This window comes from Scyliorhinus canicula, chromosome 20, assembly GCF_902713615.1.
Source record: "Scyliorhinus canicula chromosome 20, sScyCan1.1, whole genome shotgun sequence".
Classification (NCBI taxonomy): domain Eukaryota; kingdom Metazoa; phylum Chordata; class Chondrichthyes; order Carcharhiniformes; family Scyliorhinidae; genus Scyliorhinus; species Scyliorhinus canicula.
Window position 1 is genome coordinate 5,553,026 of NC_052165.1, and position 17,690 is coordinate 5,570,715.

Sequence of the window (17,690 nt, forward strand, 5' to 3'; positions counted from 1 at the left end):
GCCCTTGAACTGAGTGGCTTGCTAGGCCATTGCAGAGGGGGGCAGTTCAGAGTCAACTGCATTGCTGTATGGGTCTGGAGTCACATGTAGGCCAGACCGAGTAAGGATGGCAGATTTCCTTCTCTGAAGGACATTAGTAAACCAGATGGGTTTTTACGACAATTGGCAATGGTTTCATGGTCATACTGAGACTTTTAATTCCAGATTTTTATTGAATTCAAATTCCATTATCTGCCCCGGTAGGATTCTAATCCAGGTCCCCAGAGCAATACCCCTGGGTCTCTGGATTACAAGTCCAGAGATAATACAACAATGCCAATGCCACCCCCAGAGGGTGTACATGATTATGACAGTAAGAAGTCTTACAACACCAGGTTAAAGTCCAACATGTTCGTTTCAAACACTAGTTTTCGGAGCACTGCTCCTTCCTCAGGTGAATGACCTCAGGTGAGATTACATTCAGGTGAATGACCTCACCCCAATCCAACGCCGGAATCTCCACATCAAGATTATGACAGGTTTAGATAAGGCAGACAGGGAAAAATTGTTTCAATTAACAAGGAATGAGGGACATATAAGGTCTTGTAAAGTGGAATTTGATGAAGAACGTTTTTACGTAATGGCCTGGAACTCACTGCTCACGACCATGATGGAAGTCGAAACTTGAAGGAAAAAAACCTGGAGATCAAGCAAAGAATGGGATTAACAGGATTGCCCGCAGAGAGCTGGAAATGATTTGACGAACTTGATGGCCTCCCTCTATCGCATAAATTACTGTATGGCCTGTGTTTTTAGTAAGTTGTGGAGACTTTTCAGAGCTTCCGAATGATGGGTGGGACCTGGAAGTGGAAGACCCACCCTCATTTCTGACATTCTACATTTGTCAGTCGGGGAAGGGAGCGGAGTATGATTGACACATGAGGGAATCTTGAACTCAGGAGAGCCATTTGAACTCAATGCTAAGTTCAATCATTTTGGTTGTCGTAAGGGCCTTTGCCGTGTGTGAATCACAAACTTTTGGAACCGTAGAGTCACTACAGTGCAGAAGAGCATCCTACCGAGGTCCGCTCCCTCGCCTTATCCCTGTAACCACGCAACCCTACCTGATATTTGGACGCCAAGGCGCAATTTAGCATGGCCAATCCACCGGATCTGCACATCTTTGGACTTTGGGAGGGAACCGGAACATCCGGAGAAAACCCAATTAGACACCGGAAAGACATGCAAACTCCACACAGACAGACGCCTAAATTTGGAATTGAACTGGGTTTCTGGCACTGTGAGGCAGCAATGCTAACTACTGTGCTACCGTGCCGTAAACTGAAAGGCTCTTGAAGTTAGGATAAGGTTGGTATAATTGTCATGTTATGACGTTATTTAAATCCCTCACCCTTTAAAAGTGAAAATATAACACGCGACCAATGTCAGTGGGAGTTTAAAAAAAACCTGGGGCGGGATTCTCCGAACCCCTGCCGGGTCGGAGAATTGGCGGGGGCCGGCGTGAATCCCGCACCCGCTGTCTCCCAAAGTCTCCGACACCAGAGATTCGGCGGGGGCGGGAATCGCGCCGCGCCTGTCGGCGGGCCCCCCATCGCCGATTGTCCGGCCCGCAATGGGCCGAAGTCCCGCTGCTGTCATGTTGGTCCCGCCAGCAGGAATCAAACCACCAACCAGCGGGACCAGGCGCCGCGAGCGGGCTCCGGGGTCCTGGGGGTCGGGGGGGGGGCATCTGGCCCCGGGGATGCCCCCACGGTGGCCTGGCCCATGATCGGATCCCGTGGGAGCTCTATTTTCCTTCCGCGTTCGCCACAGCCTCCACGGTAACGGACGCGGAAGTGACCCCCTCCCCTGCGCATGCGTGGCAAAGTCCCTTTGGCCCCGGCTGGCGTGGCGCCAAAGGCCTTTCCCGCCGGCCGGTGGGGCGCCAACCACTCCGGCGTGGGCATAGCCCCTCAAGGTTAGGGCTTGGCCCCTAAAGGTGCCAACCTTTGGGGCGGCCCAACGCCGGAGTAGTTCACGCCACTCCATCCCGCCGGGACCCCCCGCCCCACTGGGTCGGGGAGAATCCCGGCCATGTTCTCTCAGTTATAATAGCCGCTTATTGACATTTCCCTAAAGGCACTTGCTGAATTTCCACAAGCTTTAATTATCTTAGCATGGGTATTCTAAGTTACAGATTGATTGACAACGTAAAGAAGTCATTCAAATGCTTAAGTCCTTTAGCAGGGCTGGTTTAGCGCAGTGGGCTAGACAGCTGGTTTGTGATGCAGAACAAGGCCAGCAGCGAGGGTTCAATTCGTGTACCAGCTGAGAATTCTGAATTCTCCCTCTGTGTACCTGAACAGGCGCCAAAATGTGGCGACTAGGGTTTTTTCACAGTAACTTAATTGCAGTGTTAATGTCAGCCTACTTGTGACAATAAAGATTATTTAAAGGGTTAGCTATGGTTGATGTGGGGTTATGAATAGAAGTTTATATTTATAAGAGATTAACTATTGAAATTCAAACGTGTTGAATTGTCTTTCATGAATGGGATAGTTTCAATATAATGAAGGCTTTATTATAATTTTAGGTCTTTATTTCATCTCAATAAAGCTTCTGAGATCTGCCCATTGCAAAGACAGTGTGAGTTGACATTGAGGGTGTAAGGGCCCAAGGGTACTGGATGGGTAGGAATTAAGTTGGCCGTTTCTTGGACCATGGGGATGGGTGAGGGGCATGGGGGATGGGTTTGGTTGTGAGGGTTGAGGGATAGAAGGCCAACATTTTAACAGAACAGGGGACAAAGTCCCAGAGAGCCAATGTGAGCATTTTGGTTACCTGCTTCGGCACTTGACTACCCCATGGGCGCCTATGATCTGTTTCAAAGAGCGGAGGACCTGACTCTATCGTGCACCAGCCCCTCCTGTATTGGGTCTGATGGGACACCTGCTACTGAGGTGGATCTGCTGATTTAAAGTCATCTATCCAGATTTGCTTATGACACAATGATGGGTGTCATTGGAAACAGTGTAGATGACAGCATAAAATTACAAAGAGATATTGATAGACTAGGTGAATGGGCAAAAACATGCCCGATGGATTTCAATGTAAGCAAGTGAGAGGATATTCATTTTGGACCAAAAAAGGATGGATTAGGATACTTTCTAGATGGTATTAAGTTAAATTCAGTGGATATCTCAAGAGACCCAGGGGTTCAGATGCATAGATCTTTAAAATTCCACCAACAAGTGGAATGCAGGCCTTTATATCTGGAGGACTGGAGTATAAGTACGCAAAAGTTATGCAGCAGCTTTACAAAACCCTGGTTAGACCCCACTTGGAGTACTGTGAGCTAACCTGGGCACCACATTTTAGGAAGGATATTTTGGCCTTGGAGGGAGTGCAGCATAGGTTACAAGAATGATATCTAAACTTCAGGGGTTAAGGTATCAGGAGAGATTATAGAAATTAAACCCGTTTTCTCTAGAATTTATAAGGTTAAGGGATGATCTGATCAAAGTCTTCAATATTTTAACAAACAAGAAAGGACAGGGTAGATAAAGATAAACTGTTTCCACTGGTTGGAGATTCTAGAACTACGGGACGTAGTCAAGAAATTAGAGCCAGACAATTCAGGAGAGATTTTAGGAAGCACCTATACAAAAAAGGATGAGAAGCACCTCTACACGTAAAGGATGGTGGTGGTTTGGAACTTTCCTCCACAAATGGCAATTGATGCAAGGTCAGTTGTTAACTTTAAATCTAAGATAAGATACATTTTTGTTATGCAAAGATATGAAGGGATCTGGGCCAAAGGCAGGTATATAGAATTAGGCCACAGATCAGCTATGATCTCACTGAATGGAGGGACAGGCTCGAGGGGATGAATGGCCTAAGCCCTGTTCCCACGCTCCTATTAACAGGCAGTTTATTCCATATTAATGAATGACTATGAAATTATTTTTAGGCACTCTGCATATTTTGTTTTGTTCAATTTTAATTATTCAATAAAATAGGCAAAAAAATGATCTTTTTGAAATAATTATCTAACAGAGTAGAAGATTCATCACGGGTTCATATTCAGTTAGAACATTTAACCATCTTGTCTATGCCTCTCCTATCATCAGTTTCAATGGTACAGATTTTTTGCTAGTTTGCATAATGCATGCTTCAGATCGTCAATACAAATGAGAACTTCCACTCCCAATAGTCATGTGGTAGAAATCTACTAAACTGTTTCTTGTGGTGGGATCAACATGTTCTGCATTCTAAGCAGCAGGTGGCAGCTTATTCCACGAGCCAGCAATCTTTCATACAAAGTTAGCTCTTAATTTCGATTTTACTCTCCACTCCATCCTTTTAAAATCCTGCCTCCAGTTACTTTTAGCCGTGCTGCTGTTATGCTTCTTCATGATGGGGGAACCAGCTTTGGCAAGAGTTTGGCAAGGAGATTGGAGAGGAAGGCAAGAGAGATGGGAGAAAGAAGGAAATTACAGAATAAAACTTTTTCAGATCCCTGATAATAGTGCTTTTACTTGAGTTTTGAGATTCCTTGCTTCACAATGCTATCTGCCTAAGAACGAATAGATGACTTAATGCAAATCCTCTGTTAATACTACTGTTGAATTTCCAGTTCAGAGCTATGTGCAGACTGCTTGGAGTGACCATCCAAGAACAATCAGAAGGCATGTGTGTGTTTCTCTGGAGCAGCCACATGATGTGTCAAAGCGACGCAATAAATACAATCACCTGTTGGCACATGATGAAACGAGAACTACTTCAAAATATTTTCTGCTTTCTCAAGTGGCAGGCTAAGGGCAAACATTCAGCTCTGATGTGAAATTCTTTTAAATTCATTTGAGCTTCATGCACACTTTAGCAGCTTACGTTTCAGGGAGTGTGGCTTGTTTGCCATCCAACTTAAACCCTATAGGAGAAGGCTTCATACTGTCATAACCATTACGTTAAAAAAATTAAAAGTCAGGATGGCGAATGGCCCTTTGAAGCTGAACGTTCTGCTTTAACTCTCCTATCATGAATCAGATTTATTTCTGCACCATGGTGTCCATTAACACTGTAAATCTTGCATTTTTACAGTGCAAGTAGATTTGAAGGAGGCAATTAAGTCCATAAATTTGTTAAACTATTAAAGCTGCAATATATAGTAAATATTAATTGTATTTTCATGTATTCATTAAGCGTGCTTAAAGGGAGAAAAATGCTACTAAATATATTCTATGCTAAAGTTAATGGGGTGCTAATAGCCCTTCCAACCAGCAGCCAGAAAGTTGACTGAATCCCCCTGACCAAAATCTTTATTTGTGCTTGTGGATTGGCGGGTCTGCTGCCTGTCCAAAGCTGACAGAATTCTTCCTAAATATGCAATTTGAAGCAAATAGGTGGCACGGTAGCACAGTGGTTAGCATTGTTGCTTCACAATGCCAGGGACCAGGGTTTGATTCCCGGCTTGATCGATGCGGAGTCTGCACGTTCTCCCCGTGTCTGCTCCAGTATCCTCCAGGTGCCCCGGTTTCATCCCACAAGTCCCAAAAGCCTTACTGTTAGGTGAATTGGACATTCTGAATTCTCCCTCTGTGGACCCATACAGGCGGTGGAGTGTGGTGACTTAGGGATTTTCACAGTAACTACATTGCAATGTTAATGTAAGCCTACTTGTGATCTAATAACGATAATTATTTTTATTATTATTATTAAATTGGTCTTTTTCACAACTTTCCCTTGGGCCTGAGTGAGAAAATCGTGCTGCTTTCCCACCCAGCTGGAGAGAGACTGGATTTGCTGTAAATATGAAGAGGCCCAAATATTTTTGACTTTGCTTTGTAGGACTGGGAAGAACAAGAGTGTTCCTCCCATCCCCAAAGGAAAATCGTGCAGCCCCTCCTACGTGACCCATCCAGAATTCACTTGCACACATCTACTGCCAGATTTTCTAGAGGCTGAAAGCTGCTTCCCATTGTCGTCTTGCCTGAGACGGGTGGGAACTGACCTGGCAATGGTGCCAATGGCGCCCAGGAGTGCATTTGGAATCTACTCAGAATTAAAATCAGTAATCGCATCTTTTTGCAATTTAAGGTAATTATTTATTGCTTTATGTCAGAAAAATCACATGTTACGTGATTTGCTGCTGATGCTGTCAATGTATGATCTTCTAGCATGAGCGACTGCTTGACTCACTGGAGAAAGAAAAAAGTGTATTGCAAGAGAAGATTAAGGAAGCTTTGGAGGAACAAAAAGAACAGCATAAGGTGAATTTTTGATCATTTTATAAAATAATCCTTTTTTGATATTGTCGATGGCACATATAGAATCTGAACATTTGCTGAATTATTTACAGGACGCATTAGAAAGATGTGTTGCTGAAGAAAGGCTACGGAGCACAGAGGCAATGGGAAAAGTTGTAAAGGTATTTTGAAATCTTGCTTACCAGAATTTCTGCGTCCATGTTTTCCTTTTAAATAAGAGATGCTGACGTTTTTGCCTTTGCTTGTCATCTTTGATTTGCATTGCAATAATGAGTGGCAATGTGATCTGATGAAGAATTTTGCTGCAATTAGCGCGAGACAAGCTTTCAAAAACAAGGACTTAAGCTAATGCTTTGGCTTTCCTACCCACTATCTGTTACATATTTTTAAATAATTCTGTTGCGAATGAGCTAATATGCAGTTAGACCCTTCAAAATCACCATATGGAGTTTTCATACGACATGAATATATAGATTTAATTTAAAAATACTATGAACTACAGTAACTATTATAGAGTTTACATGGAATCATAGAATTTACAGCGCAGAAGGAGGTCATTCGGCCCATTGAGTCTGCACCTAGCCTCTGAAAGAGCACCCTACTTAATTCCACGCCTCCACCTTATCCCTGTAACCCAGTAACCGCACCTAACCTTTTGGATACTAAGGGGCAATTTAGCATGGTCAATCCCCCTAACCTGCACCTCTTTGGACTGGTGGGAAGAAACCGGAGCACCCGGAGGCAACCCACACAGACTACGGGGAGAAAGTGTAAACTCCACACAGGCAGTGTCCCGAGGCTGGAATTGAATCCTGGTCCCTGGAGTTGTGAGGCAGCGGTGCTAGCCAACATGCCGCCCTATCATATTCATTCTACCAGCCTGATATTATTTGCGCAGTTAAGAAAGAAGAAAACAATACAGGAGCGAGTAGCAAAATGTTAGTGGGTTTTTGATGGGCGTTATAGTGAACAGTGTTTAGATGATGGTATAGACAACCAAAAATTCATGATTTCTCCCTTTAAATTCTGCAGGGTTGATTTTCCAACTACCATCTTGCCTAACTCCTGTGTGCACATTTGCTGGAGATCCTAGTGTTGGTCATTGAAAACATGGAGTTGGCGTGTTTTTTTCTCGGGGCTGTGAATGAAGGGCGTGATTCTCCTAAATGGAGACTAAGTGTTCGCGCCGGCGTTCGCGGGCACGGGGACAACCAATTCTGGCCCCCACCCCCATAGGGGGGCAACCCACGTATGTGCAGTTGGGCCGTGCAACCCGCGGATGAGCGGGGGACTTCAACGCACCGGCCCCTACGCAACATGGCGTGGGGGTTCAGGGGCTGGCCCGCGCAACAAAGTATTCCGGGGGGGGGGGAGACGCTGGCCCGCCGATCGTTGGGCCCCTTTCGCGAGCCAGACCCCATTGGAGGCCCCCCGCCCCTCGACCCTCCTAGCAGAGTTCACACCAACACCGACCAGGGGCGACCGGCGTCGGCGGGACTCTGCCATTTCTGCGCGGCTGCTTGGCCCATCCGGGCTGGAGAATTGACGGCCTGGCCGCGGACAGCCACCCGCGACCGGCGGCGTGCCAAACGCGCCGGCGCAAATGCCGCCGATTCTCCGCAGCTTGGAGAATTGCGCGCCGGCGATGGGACGGCGTGGTGCGGTTGCGGCGATTCTCCGGCTTGGCGCGGGGCTCGGAGAATCGCGCCCGAAGTGTTTGGTAAAAGGAGGTTGATACAGTGGAGCATACTGATGTACCAAGCTATGGAATCCTGGATTGCAAGGTCACAGTGCAGTTGCACTCTTTTAATTTCTCACGTATCCTTGCATCTCATTTTAGCTGTAGACTTTTTAGCGCTTAATCAATATTTGGCACCATTGAAGAGAAAGGAAGGATAATCAATTGTGAACAATTCCAAGACCTGTTGCACAACCCCACGCAGTCAGGTATAAAGTAGGTTTAAGATCTACATCTTTGATCAAGCTTTTAATTTATCTTTCCTGATGTCTCCTTTTTGGCTTGGTGTCAGTTCTTTTCTGATTAGGCTTCTGTGAAGCTCCTTGTAGTAGATGTTATTAAGTTGTTGGAAACTTCAGAGTAGTCAATCTTCAGAGTAGTCAACAATGATTAACAACATAGAGGGTAATTAGAATATATCTTTCTAATGTGTGTGTAAGTTGATACTAAATATGATTATTAACTTGCTGTGCCCTCAATTATTCAGTCTAACATACTTGATGCGGCAGTACAAAGTAAATTGTAGAGTGATGATTAATCAGAAAAAATTGTAACCTTGTTTTAATTCTTATTCGATGCTCTAGTATTCTTGTCATCTGTTTTATGTAGGCTTTTGAAGATTTATTCTTCTCTTGAAATTGTAGATGGTCTCTGTGGTTGCCAATGGCAGCCATTTTCCTAACATTGCCACTGTATCAATATTGTAACAAGAAAAATTTGCATTATTGGCAAGTAATGCTGTAATAACAGGGACAACAATATTGCTGAAGCATCTGCTTCCAGCTTTGTAATCCAATTCCTGTTGAAGTTGGCAGACCCATTTCATTTTTCAACATACAACATTTGTTAGTTTCTCTGATCTTTTATTTAGTATATGGCCATGGATTTTTATGTGGTATTATATTTGGTTTAAATGTCTTTTGATTTTTTTTTTCTTAAAATCCCTTTTGAACAATGCTCTGTTACACAGGCAGAAAAGGAAATCATTACGGAGGCTGTTTTGAAAGCTGTGCAAGAGGAGAGGGAAAGGATGGAAAAGATCCAGTTGGAGAAGAGGGAACTATGGGAAATCGAGCGGAGTAAGGACCAAGAGAAATTGAGGCAGGCTATCCAAGAAGCTTTGCAAGAGGAGAGGAAGAAAGGACAGGTAAAATGCAAATCGTGCAAATTAAGATCTTTCAAATCTGTTGTTCTGTAAAAAAAAATCTGAAGTAACATACTCATTGGTTGCTCAGGTTAATTTTAAAGTATGGGCGGCACGGTGGCGCAGTGGTTAGCGCTGCTGCCTCACAGCGCCAAGGTCCCAGGTTCGATCCCGGCACCGGGTCACTGTCCATGTGGAGTTTGCACATTCTCCTTGTGTCTGCTTGTGTCGCACCCCCACAGCCCTAATATGTGCAGGTTGGGTGGATTGGCCACGCTAAATTGCCCCTTAATTGGAAAACACAATTGGATTCTCTAAATTTAAAAAAAAAGGTTAAGTTTAATGTTACAATTTGGAAAATATTTTAGTACGGAATTATACGACCTGGTTGTTTTGGAGAGAAATATTTGCAAGGCTGAAAACAGGAGAGCATCTCTGCTTCATAAATGGAATAATTATTGGAATAGTGGCATGTCAGTCAATCATAGCTGGACGGAAACCCTACCAAAACTCACCATCATCTTCTTGCTCTCAGTTTATGTAGTTGACTGCGAGTTCACCCCTTTTTTGTTCAGGCAGTCTTGTACATAACGCCACCACCTCAGTTCTTGCTTCATGTGCAGTCTTTTATTTTGGTTCCATTTTCTTGCTTCTCATCTACATCCATCGCTCGGTGCTATAGTACTCATGTACCACTATCACACCCATCTAATACCCTTGTATTTCCACAAGCAACCATCTTCTTCCCATTGTTCCCATGTTGTTAATTGCCCCTCTCTCCTTGTCCGGGGAGGGGGGGGGGGGGGGGGGGGGGGGGTTCATCCTGGATATTGTGGATCTTTAGCGAGGGAAAGATTGAACTCAGTTCCGTTTCCCCAAAGCTATTTAATAGACTGCCTCTGCTGCACTCATTATTCAGGCACACATGAGGGTCCATACAGGTCAGGCGCCTGTGCATTGTCAGGGCTTGTGTAGCTGTAAACCAGTATAAGCAAATGTATTCAGGAAATGAGGAAATGATGGAGAAGGTTTTCTCTTTATCATTAATAATGTACAGCATTCTAATGTAAGGGGATTCAGAAACTGTTAACATTGTCTATGTAATTTGCTTTTTTCTTATAGTTTTTGAGAAGGATTTGTATGGAGACAGAGGCATGTCTTAGCATGCATTGCTTCTTTGAAGTGCTACACACTACAGAGTGCAGGGAAAGTGTGGTTCTCTAGAAATTGCCCAGATTTATCCATCAGGTATCAAATGGTGTACTATTTAATCTAATTGATTATATTCTGACTGAATTTTGGAATCAGCTTCATTCCCATCGCTGGTTGCTCTTGCAAGAAAGGGTGCAGGAAATTGAGTGTAAATCATCTTTAAAGGCTGCTTACAATTGGTGGTGGATAAACTTATAGGAATTTCAGGGCAGCACGGTAGCATGGTGGTTAGCATAAATGCTTCACAGCTCCAGGGTCCCAGGTTCGGTTCCCGGCTGGGTCACTCTGTGCGGAGTCTGCACGCCCTCCCCCTGTGTGCGTGGGTTTCCTCCGGGTGCTCCAGTTTCCTCCCATAGTCCAAAGATGTGCGGGTTAGGTGGATTGGCCATGCTAAATTGCCCGTAGTGTCCTAAAAAGTAGGGTTGGGGGGGGGTTTGGGTTACGGGTATAGGGTGGCTACGTGGGTTTGAGTAGGGTGATCATTGCTCGGCACAACATCGAGGGCCGAAGGGCCTGTTCTGTGCTGTACTGTTCTATGTTCTATGTTCTATGAATGTAGCCTCTAAATGTAATTTGCCACATTATGCAAATAAAAGCACTTGGCAGCTTTGTAAAGGCTGTTTCTGCATTAAAAGTGCCTGGTAAAATCCAGTGGCTGGCACACTCCATGTAGTACGTGATGTACTCGGATCGTGTTTTCCGGGTCCTTAAGGGGGAGGGGGAGCAGCCCCAAGTCGTAGTCCACATTGGCACTAACGACATAGGTAGGAAAGGGGGCAAGGATGTCAGGCAGGCCTTTAGGGAGCTAGGATGGAAGCTCAGAGCAAGAACAAACAGAGTTGTTATCTCTGGGTTGTTGCCCGTGCCAAGTGATAGTGAGACGAGGAATAGGGAGAGAGAGCAATTAAACACGTGAAAATGAAAATCGCTTATTGTCACGAGTAGCCTTCAATGAAGTTACTGTGAAAAGCCCCTAGTCGCCACATTCCGGCGCCTGTCCGGGGAGGCTGGTACGGGAATCGAACCGTGCTGTTGGTCTGCTTTAAAAGCCAGCGATTTAGCTGAGTGAGCTAAACCAGCCCCTAAATGAAAATCGCTTATTGTCACGAGTAGGCTTCAATGAAGTTACTGTGAAAAGCCCCTAGTCGCCACATTCCGGCGCCTGTCCGGGGAGGCTGGTACGGGAATCGAACCGTGCTGCTGGCCTGCTTGGTCTGCTTTGTAAGCCAGCGATTTAGCCTTGTGAGCTAAACCAGCCCCTGGCGACAGGGATGGTGCAGGCGGGAGGGATTCAGATTTCTGGATAACTGGGGCTCTTTCTGGGGAAGGTGGGACCTCTAGAGACAGGGTGGTCTACATCTGAACCTGAGGGGCACCAATATCCTGGGGGGGAGATTTGTTAGTGCTCTTTGGGGGGGGGGTTTAAACTAATTCAGCAGGGGCATGGGAACCTGGATTGTAGTTTTGGGATACGGGAGATTGAGAGTATGGAGGTCAGGAGCACAGATTTGACTTCGCAGGAGGGTGCCAGTGTTCAGGTAGGTGGTTTGAAGTGTGTCTACTTCAATGCCAGGAGTATACAAAATAAGGTAGGGGAACTGGCAGCATGGGTTGGTTCCTGGGACTTCGATGTTGTGGCCATTTCAGAGACATGGATCGAGCAGGGACAGGAATGGTTGTTGCAGGTTCTGGGGTTTAGGTGTTTTAGTAAGCTCAGAGAAGGGGGCAAAAGAGGGGGAGGTGTGGCGCTGCTAGTCGAAGACAGTATTACGGTGGCGGAAAGGATGCTGGATGGGGACTCTTCTTCCGAGGTAGTATGGGCTGAGGTTAGAAACAGGAAAGGAGAGGTCACCCTGTTGGGAGTTTTCTATAGGCCACCTAATAGTTCTGGGGATGTAGAGGAAAGGATGGCGAAGATGATTCTGGAAAAGAGCAAAAGTAACAGGGTAGTTGTTATGGGAGACTTTAACTTTCCAAATATTGACTGGAAAAGATATAGTTCGAGTACATTAGATGGGTTGTTCTTTGTACAATGTGTGCAGGGGGGTTTCCTGACACAATATGTTGATAGGCCAACAAGAGGCGAGGCCACATTGGATTTGGTTTTGGGTAATGAACCAGGCCAGGTGTTAGATCTGGAGGTAGGTGAGCACTTTGGAGACAGTGACCACAATTCGGTGACCTTCATGTTAGTGATGGAAAGGGATAAGTATACCCCGCAGGGCAAGTGTTATAGCTGGGGGAAGGGCAATTATGATGCCATTAGACATGACTTAGGATGGGTAGGTTGGAGAAGTAGGCTGTAAGGGTTGGGCACACTGGATATGTGGAGCTTGTTCAAGGAACAGCTATTGCGTGTTCACGCAATAAGTACGTACGTACCAGTCAGGCAGGAAGGAAGGGGTAGAGCGAGGGAACCGTGGTTTACCAAAGAAGTGGAATCTCTTGTTAAGAGGAAAAAGGAGGCCTATGTGAAGATGAGGCGAGAAGTTTCAGTTGGGGGCGCTTGATAGTTACAAGGAAGCGAGGAAGGATCTAAAGAGAGAGAGCTAAGACGAGCAAGGAGGGGACATGAGAAGTCTTTGGCAGGTAGGATCAAGGAAAACCCAAAATCTTTCTATAGGTATGTCAGGAATAAAAGAATGACTAGGGTAAGAGTAGGGCCAGTCAAGGACAGTGGCTGAGGAGATAAGCGAGATACTAAATGAATACTTTTCGTCAGTATTCACTCAGGAAAAAGATAATGTTGTGGAGGAGAATGCTGAGACCCAGGCTATTAGAATAGATGGCATTGAGGTGCGTAGGGAAGAAGTGTTGGCAATTCTGGACAAGGTGAAAATAGATAAATCCCCGGGGCCTGATAGGATTTATCCCAGGATTCTCTGGAAAGCCAGGGAAGAGATTGCTGAGCCTTTGGCTTTGATTTTTATGTCATCATTGGCTACAGGAATAGTGCCAGAGGACTGGAGGATAGCAAATATGGTCCCTCTGTTCAAGAAGGGGAGTAGAGATAACCCCGGTAACTATAGGCCGGTGAGCCTCACGTCTGTTGTGGGTAAAGTCTTGGAGAGGATTATAAGAGATACGAATTATAATCATCTAGATAGGAATAATATGATTAGGGATACTCAGCATGGTTTTGTGAAGGGTAGGTCATGCCTCACAAACCTTATCGAGTTCTTTGAGAAGGTGACTGAACAGGTAGATGAGGGTAGAGCAGTTGATGTGGTGTATATGGATTTCAGTAAAGCGTTTGATAAGGTTCCCCACGGTCAGCTATTGCAGAAAATACGGAGGCTAGGGATTGTGGGTGATTTAGAGATGTGGATCAGAAATTGGCTAGTTGAAAGAAGACAGAGGGTGGTGGTTGATGGCAAATTTTCAGAATGGAGTTCAGTTACGAGTGGCGTACCACAAGGATCTGTTCTGGGGCCGTTGCTGTTTGTCATTTTTATAAATGACCTAGAGGAGGGCACAGAAGGTTGGGTGAGTAAATTTGCAGACAACACTAAAGTCGTGGAGTTGTAGACAGTGTGGAAGGTTACAGAGGGACATAGATAAGCTGCAGAGCTGGGTTGAGAGGTGGCAAATGGAGTTTAATGTAGAGAAGTGTGAGGTGATTCACTTTGGAAAGAATAACAGGAATGCGGAATATTTGGCTAATGGTAAAATTCTTTGTAGTGTGGATGAGCAGAGGGATCTCGGTGTCCATGTACATAGATCCCTGAAAGTTGCCATCCAGGTTGATAGGGTTGTGAAGAAGGCCTATGGTGTGTTGGCCTTTATTGGTAGAGGGATTGAGTTCCGGAGCCATGAGGTCATGTTGCAGCTGTACAAAACTCTGGTACGGCCGCATTTGAAGTATTGCGTACAGTTCTGGTCGACTCATTATAGGAAGGACGTGGAAGCTTTGGAACGGGTGCAGAGGAGATTTACCAGGATGTTGCCTGGTATGGAGGGAAAATCTTATGAGGAAAGGCTGATGGACTTGAGGTTGTTTTCGTTAGAGAGAAGAAGGTTAAGAGGTGACTTAATAGAGGCATACAAAATGATCAGAGGGTTAGATAGGGTGGACAGTGAGAGACTTCTCCCGCGGACGGAGGTGGCTAGCACGTGGGGACATAGCCTCAAATTGAGGGGTAATAGATGTAGGACAGAGGTCAGAGGTGGGTTTTTTACGCAAAGAGTGGTGAGGCCGTGGAATGCCCTACCTGCAACAGTAGTGAACTCGCCAACATTGAGGGCATTTAAAAGTTTATTGGATAAGCATATGGATGATAATGGCATAGTGTAGGTTAGATGGCCTTTAGTTTTTGACTTCCCATGTCGGTGCAACATCGTGGGCCGAAGGGCCTGTACTGCGCTGTATCGTTCTATGTTCTATATTCTATGTAGTGGCAAGAATCTAATGATGTGGCTGAGTGATGGAGTAGCACACCACTCCAACCAGGTTTGGTTGCATGAAAAGTGAAGTACCACAAAATGAGATCTTAATACAGATAGTGGGCCGTGCGTGCCACTTGAGGACACCCTGCCCATTGAACAAATTGCACATGATGTTATAGTGGCAGTTAATGCTATTGGCAGTGCCAACCTTATGGTTTTTGTGAACTTTAGATGTCCTTGACAGATGGCAAAGCTCTGCATTTGTCAGCTTGCTGACACCCAAGTCCGCGGAACCAATTCTGCAATTCATTGTTGGGTAGATGCACCTTTGTCTGTAATTACAGGTAGGAATGTACTGGCTGGTAGGATGTGGCCTGTTGTGTGGTTTAACCTGCTGGCTACCCTGCCATTTCTCCTTTTACTTAATCAAAATCATGAATAATTTTTTTCCTTTGGGAATATTGCACTGTCACCTGACTAGCTAAATCAAAACAAGAAATTAAACCCCCAAAAAGTAGCAAAGTGAGTTCAGAAATAATCACAGGTCTTTTTAAATACATTTCTGGAAATGTTGCATCTTAACAACTTTGCACACCCATCCTAGAAGGGTGCATAATAATCTTTATTGTCACAAGTAGGCTTACATTAACACTGCAATGAAGTTACTGTGAAAATCCCCTAGTCCACACACTCCGGCGCCTGTTCGGGTACGCAGGGAGAATTCAAAATGCTCGTCTGGCCAAATTACCTAACAGAACGCCTTCCGGGACTTGTGGGAGGAAACCGGAGCACCCAGAGGAAACCCACGCAGACACAGGGAGAACATGCAGACTTCGCACAGACAGTGACCCAAGCCGGGATTCGAACCTGGGAGCCTGCCGCGATGAAGCAACAGTGCTAACCACTGTGCTACTGTATTATTAATGGTTTCCTCTCCTCGGGTACTGTCCACCCGCTCAGATTCACATTTCCTATCAGCACCCCTCTGCTCACAAAACCCACCTGTGACACCTCTCTGCAAACTATTGTCCCATATCCAACCTCCATTACCTCTCCCATATTTGTTGTCTGCTACATTCACGTCCACCTCCCCTGCCATTGCATGTTTAAATGCCTCCAATCAGGTTCCGGCTCCAAAAGCCCAAAATGAAATTTTTTAAAGTGGCAAATGAAATTCCATGTTACTGTGACTGTGGTAAGGGGCAGAATTCTCCGACCCCCGGGGGGGGGGGTCCGAGAAGTGAACATCCGAGAAGTGAACCTCCGAGAGGTGAATACCATATACTGCAAACGTCGTAAAAATTGTGCTCAGATGTTTAGGTGGTGTGGACAAGGTTGCCAAGAGCAATGGTAAGTACATGGGGCGGAATCCTCAGACCCCCCGGGGCCGGCGTCAATCCCGCCCCCGCCATGTCCCGAATTCTCCACCCCACCGAGATGTGGCGGGGGCAGGAATCGCACCGCGCCGGTCGGCGGGCCCCCCACGGCGATTCTCCGGCCCGCGATGGACCGAAGTCCCGCCGCTGACAGGCCTCTCCCGCCGGCGGGAATCAAAACACCTACCTGACCGGCGGGATTGGCAGCGCGGGCGGGCTCCGGGGTCCTGGAGGGGGGGGGGGGGGGGGGGGGCACGGGCCAATCTGACCCCGGGTAGTGCCCCCACGGTGGCCTGGTCCGCGATCGGGGCCCACCGATCGGCGGGTGGCCCTGCGCCGTGGGGGCACTCTTTTACCTCCGTCCCGCCATGGCCTTCACCATGGCGGGGGCGGAAGAGACCTCCTCCCCTGCGCATGCGCCGGTATGACGTCAGCAGCCGCTGACGCACCGGCTCATGCGCGGACTTCCGTCGGCCGGCGAAGGCCTTTTGGCCCCGGCTGGCGGGGCACTCCGGCGTGGGCCTAGCCCCTCAATGTGAGGGCTTGGCCTCTAAAGGTGTGGAGAATTCCGCACCTTTGGGGACGCCCGACGCCGGAGTGGTTCACGCCACGCCGTCCCACTGGGACCCCCCGGCCCGCCGGGTAGGGGAGAATCCCGGCCAAGATGTCTGTTCTCATTCTTCTCGACTGCAGCTTCTGAGACAATTGACCACAACTTCTCCAGCACCTCCTTTGTACAGCTCAGTGGGACTATAGTGGTCCCCGGCGCAGATTCCGTTTTGGGCCTCTCCCACTGTTCACCCAACATAGCGGGACTTGTAACACAGCTGGAGAATTACCTGCATTGTCTTTGGCTCCCGTTGCAGACTTTCCTTAACCCTGGTTAAGCCAAGCTGTCAGCCGTGCCATCCTATTTGACTCCAAGTTGAGTTCCGATTCCATATCTTCTCCGTGATCAAGATTGTTTACCTTCACCTCCATAACATTGCACATCTCACTTGGTTATTCATATCTGCACTCCTCTAATTCTGGCCTTTTATGCTTCCCTAATTTCCTTTGCTTCACCATTAGCTGCTGTGTCCTGAAGCTGCTTACGCCTTCTCAATCTTGCCCCTCGCCTGAGGCGTGGTGATTTACAGGTTAAATCATCACCAGTCAGCTCTCCCCTTCAAAGGGGAAGCAGCCTATGGTCATCTGGGACTATGGAAGCTTTACCTTACCTTTACATCCACTGAAACTATCGCCTGGGTCTTTCTTACCTGTCAATTTAACTATTCCAATGCTATCCTGGTATGTCTCCCATCTTACACCCTCCATGTGCTTGAGCTCGTTTAAAACTCTCCTCTGCGTATTGCAGTAAGTTCCATTCACCCATGACCCTTGTGCTTACTGACCTACGTTGACTCTGCGTCTACAGATACTTCCATTTTAATATTTCTGTTTTTATTTTCAGATTACTCCATGGCCTTTCCCCTTTATACCTTTGTGGTCTCCTCCAGACATCCAATGCTGCAATATTTCTGCATTTTTCTAATTGTGGCCTTTTATGCATCACTAATTTTCTTTGCTTCACTGTTAGCTGCTGTGCC

At 46.4% G+C, this 17,690-nt stretch overlaps 1 protein-coding gene across 8 annotated transcripts in view; it reads left to right on the plus strand.

Moving 5' to 3' along the window:
- The window catches only part of LOC119955040 (coiled-coil domain-containing protein 91-like), a 185,750-nt gene that overhangs the window by 125,818 nt on the left and 42,242 nt on the right, over positions 1–17,690 (plus strand). For all 8 annotated transcript variants that reach the window (XM_038780854.1, XM_038780862.1, XM_038780856.1 and 5 more), the window contains exons 9-11: positions 6,156–6,248; positions 6,338–6,406; positions 8,954–9,130. In XM_038780854.1, the coding sequence (XP_038636782.1) occupies positions 6,156–6,248; positions 6,338–6,406; positions 8,954–9,130 (339 nt within the window). The remainder of the gene's footprint in view (positions 1–6,155; positions 6,249–6,337; positions 6,407–8,953; positions 9,131–17,690) is intronic.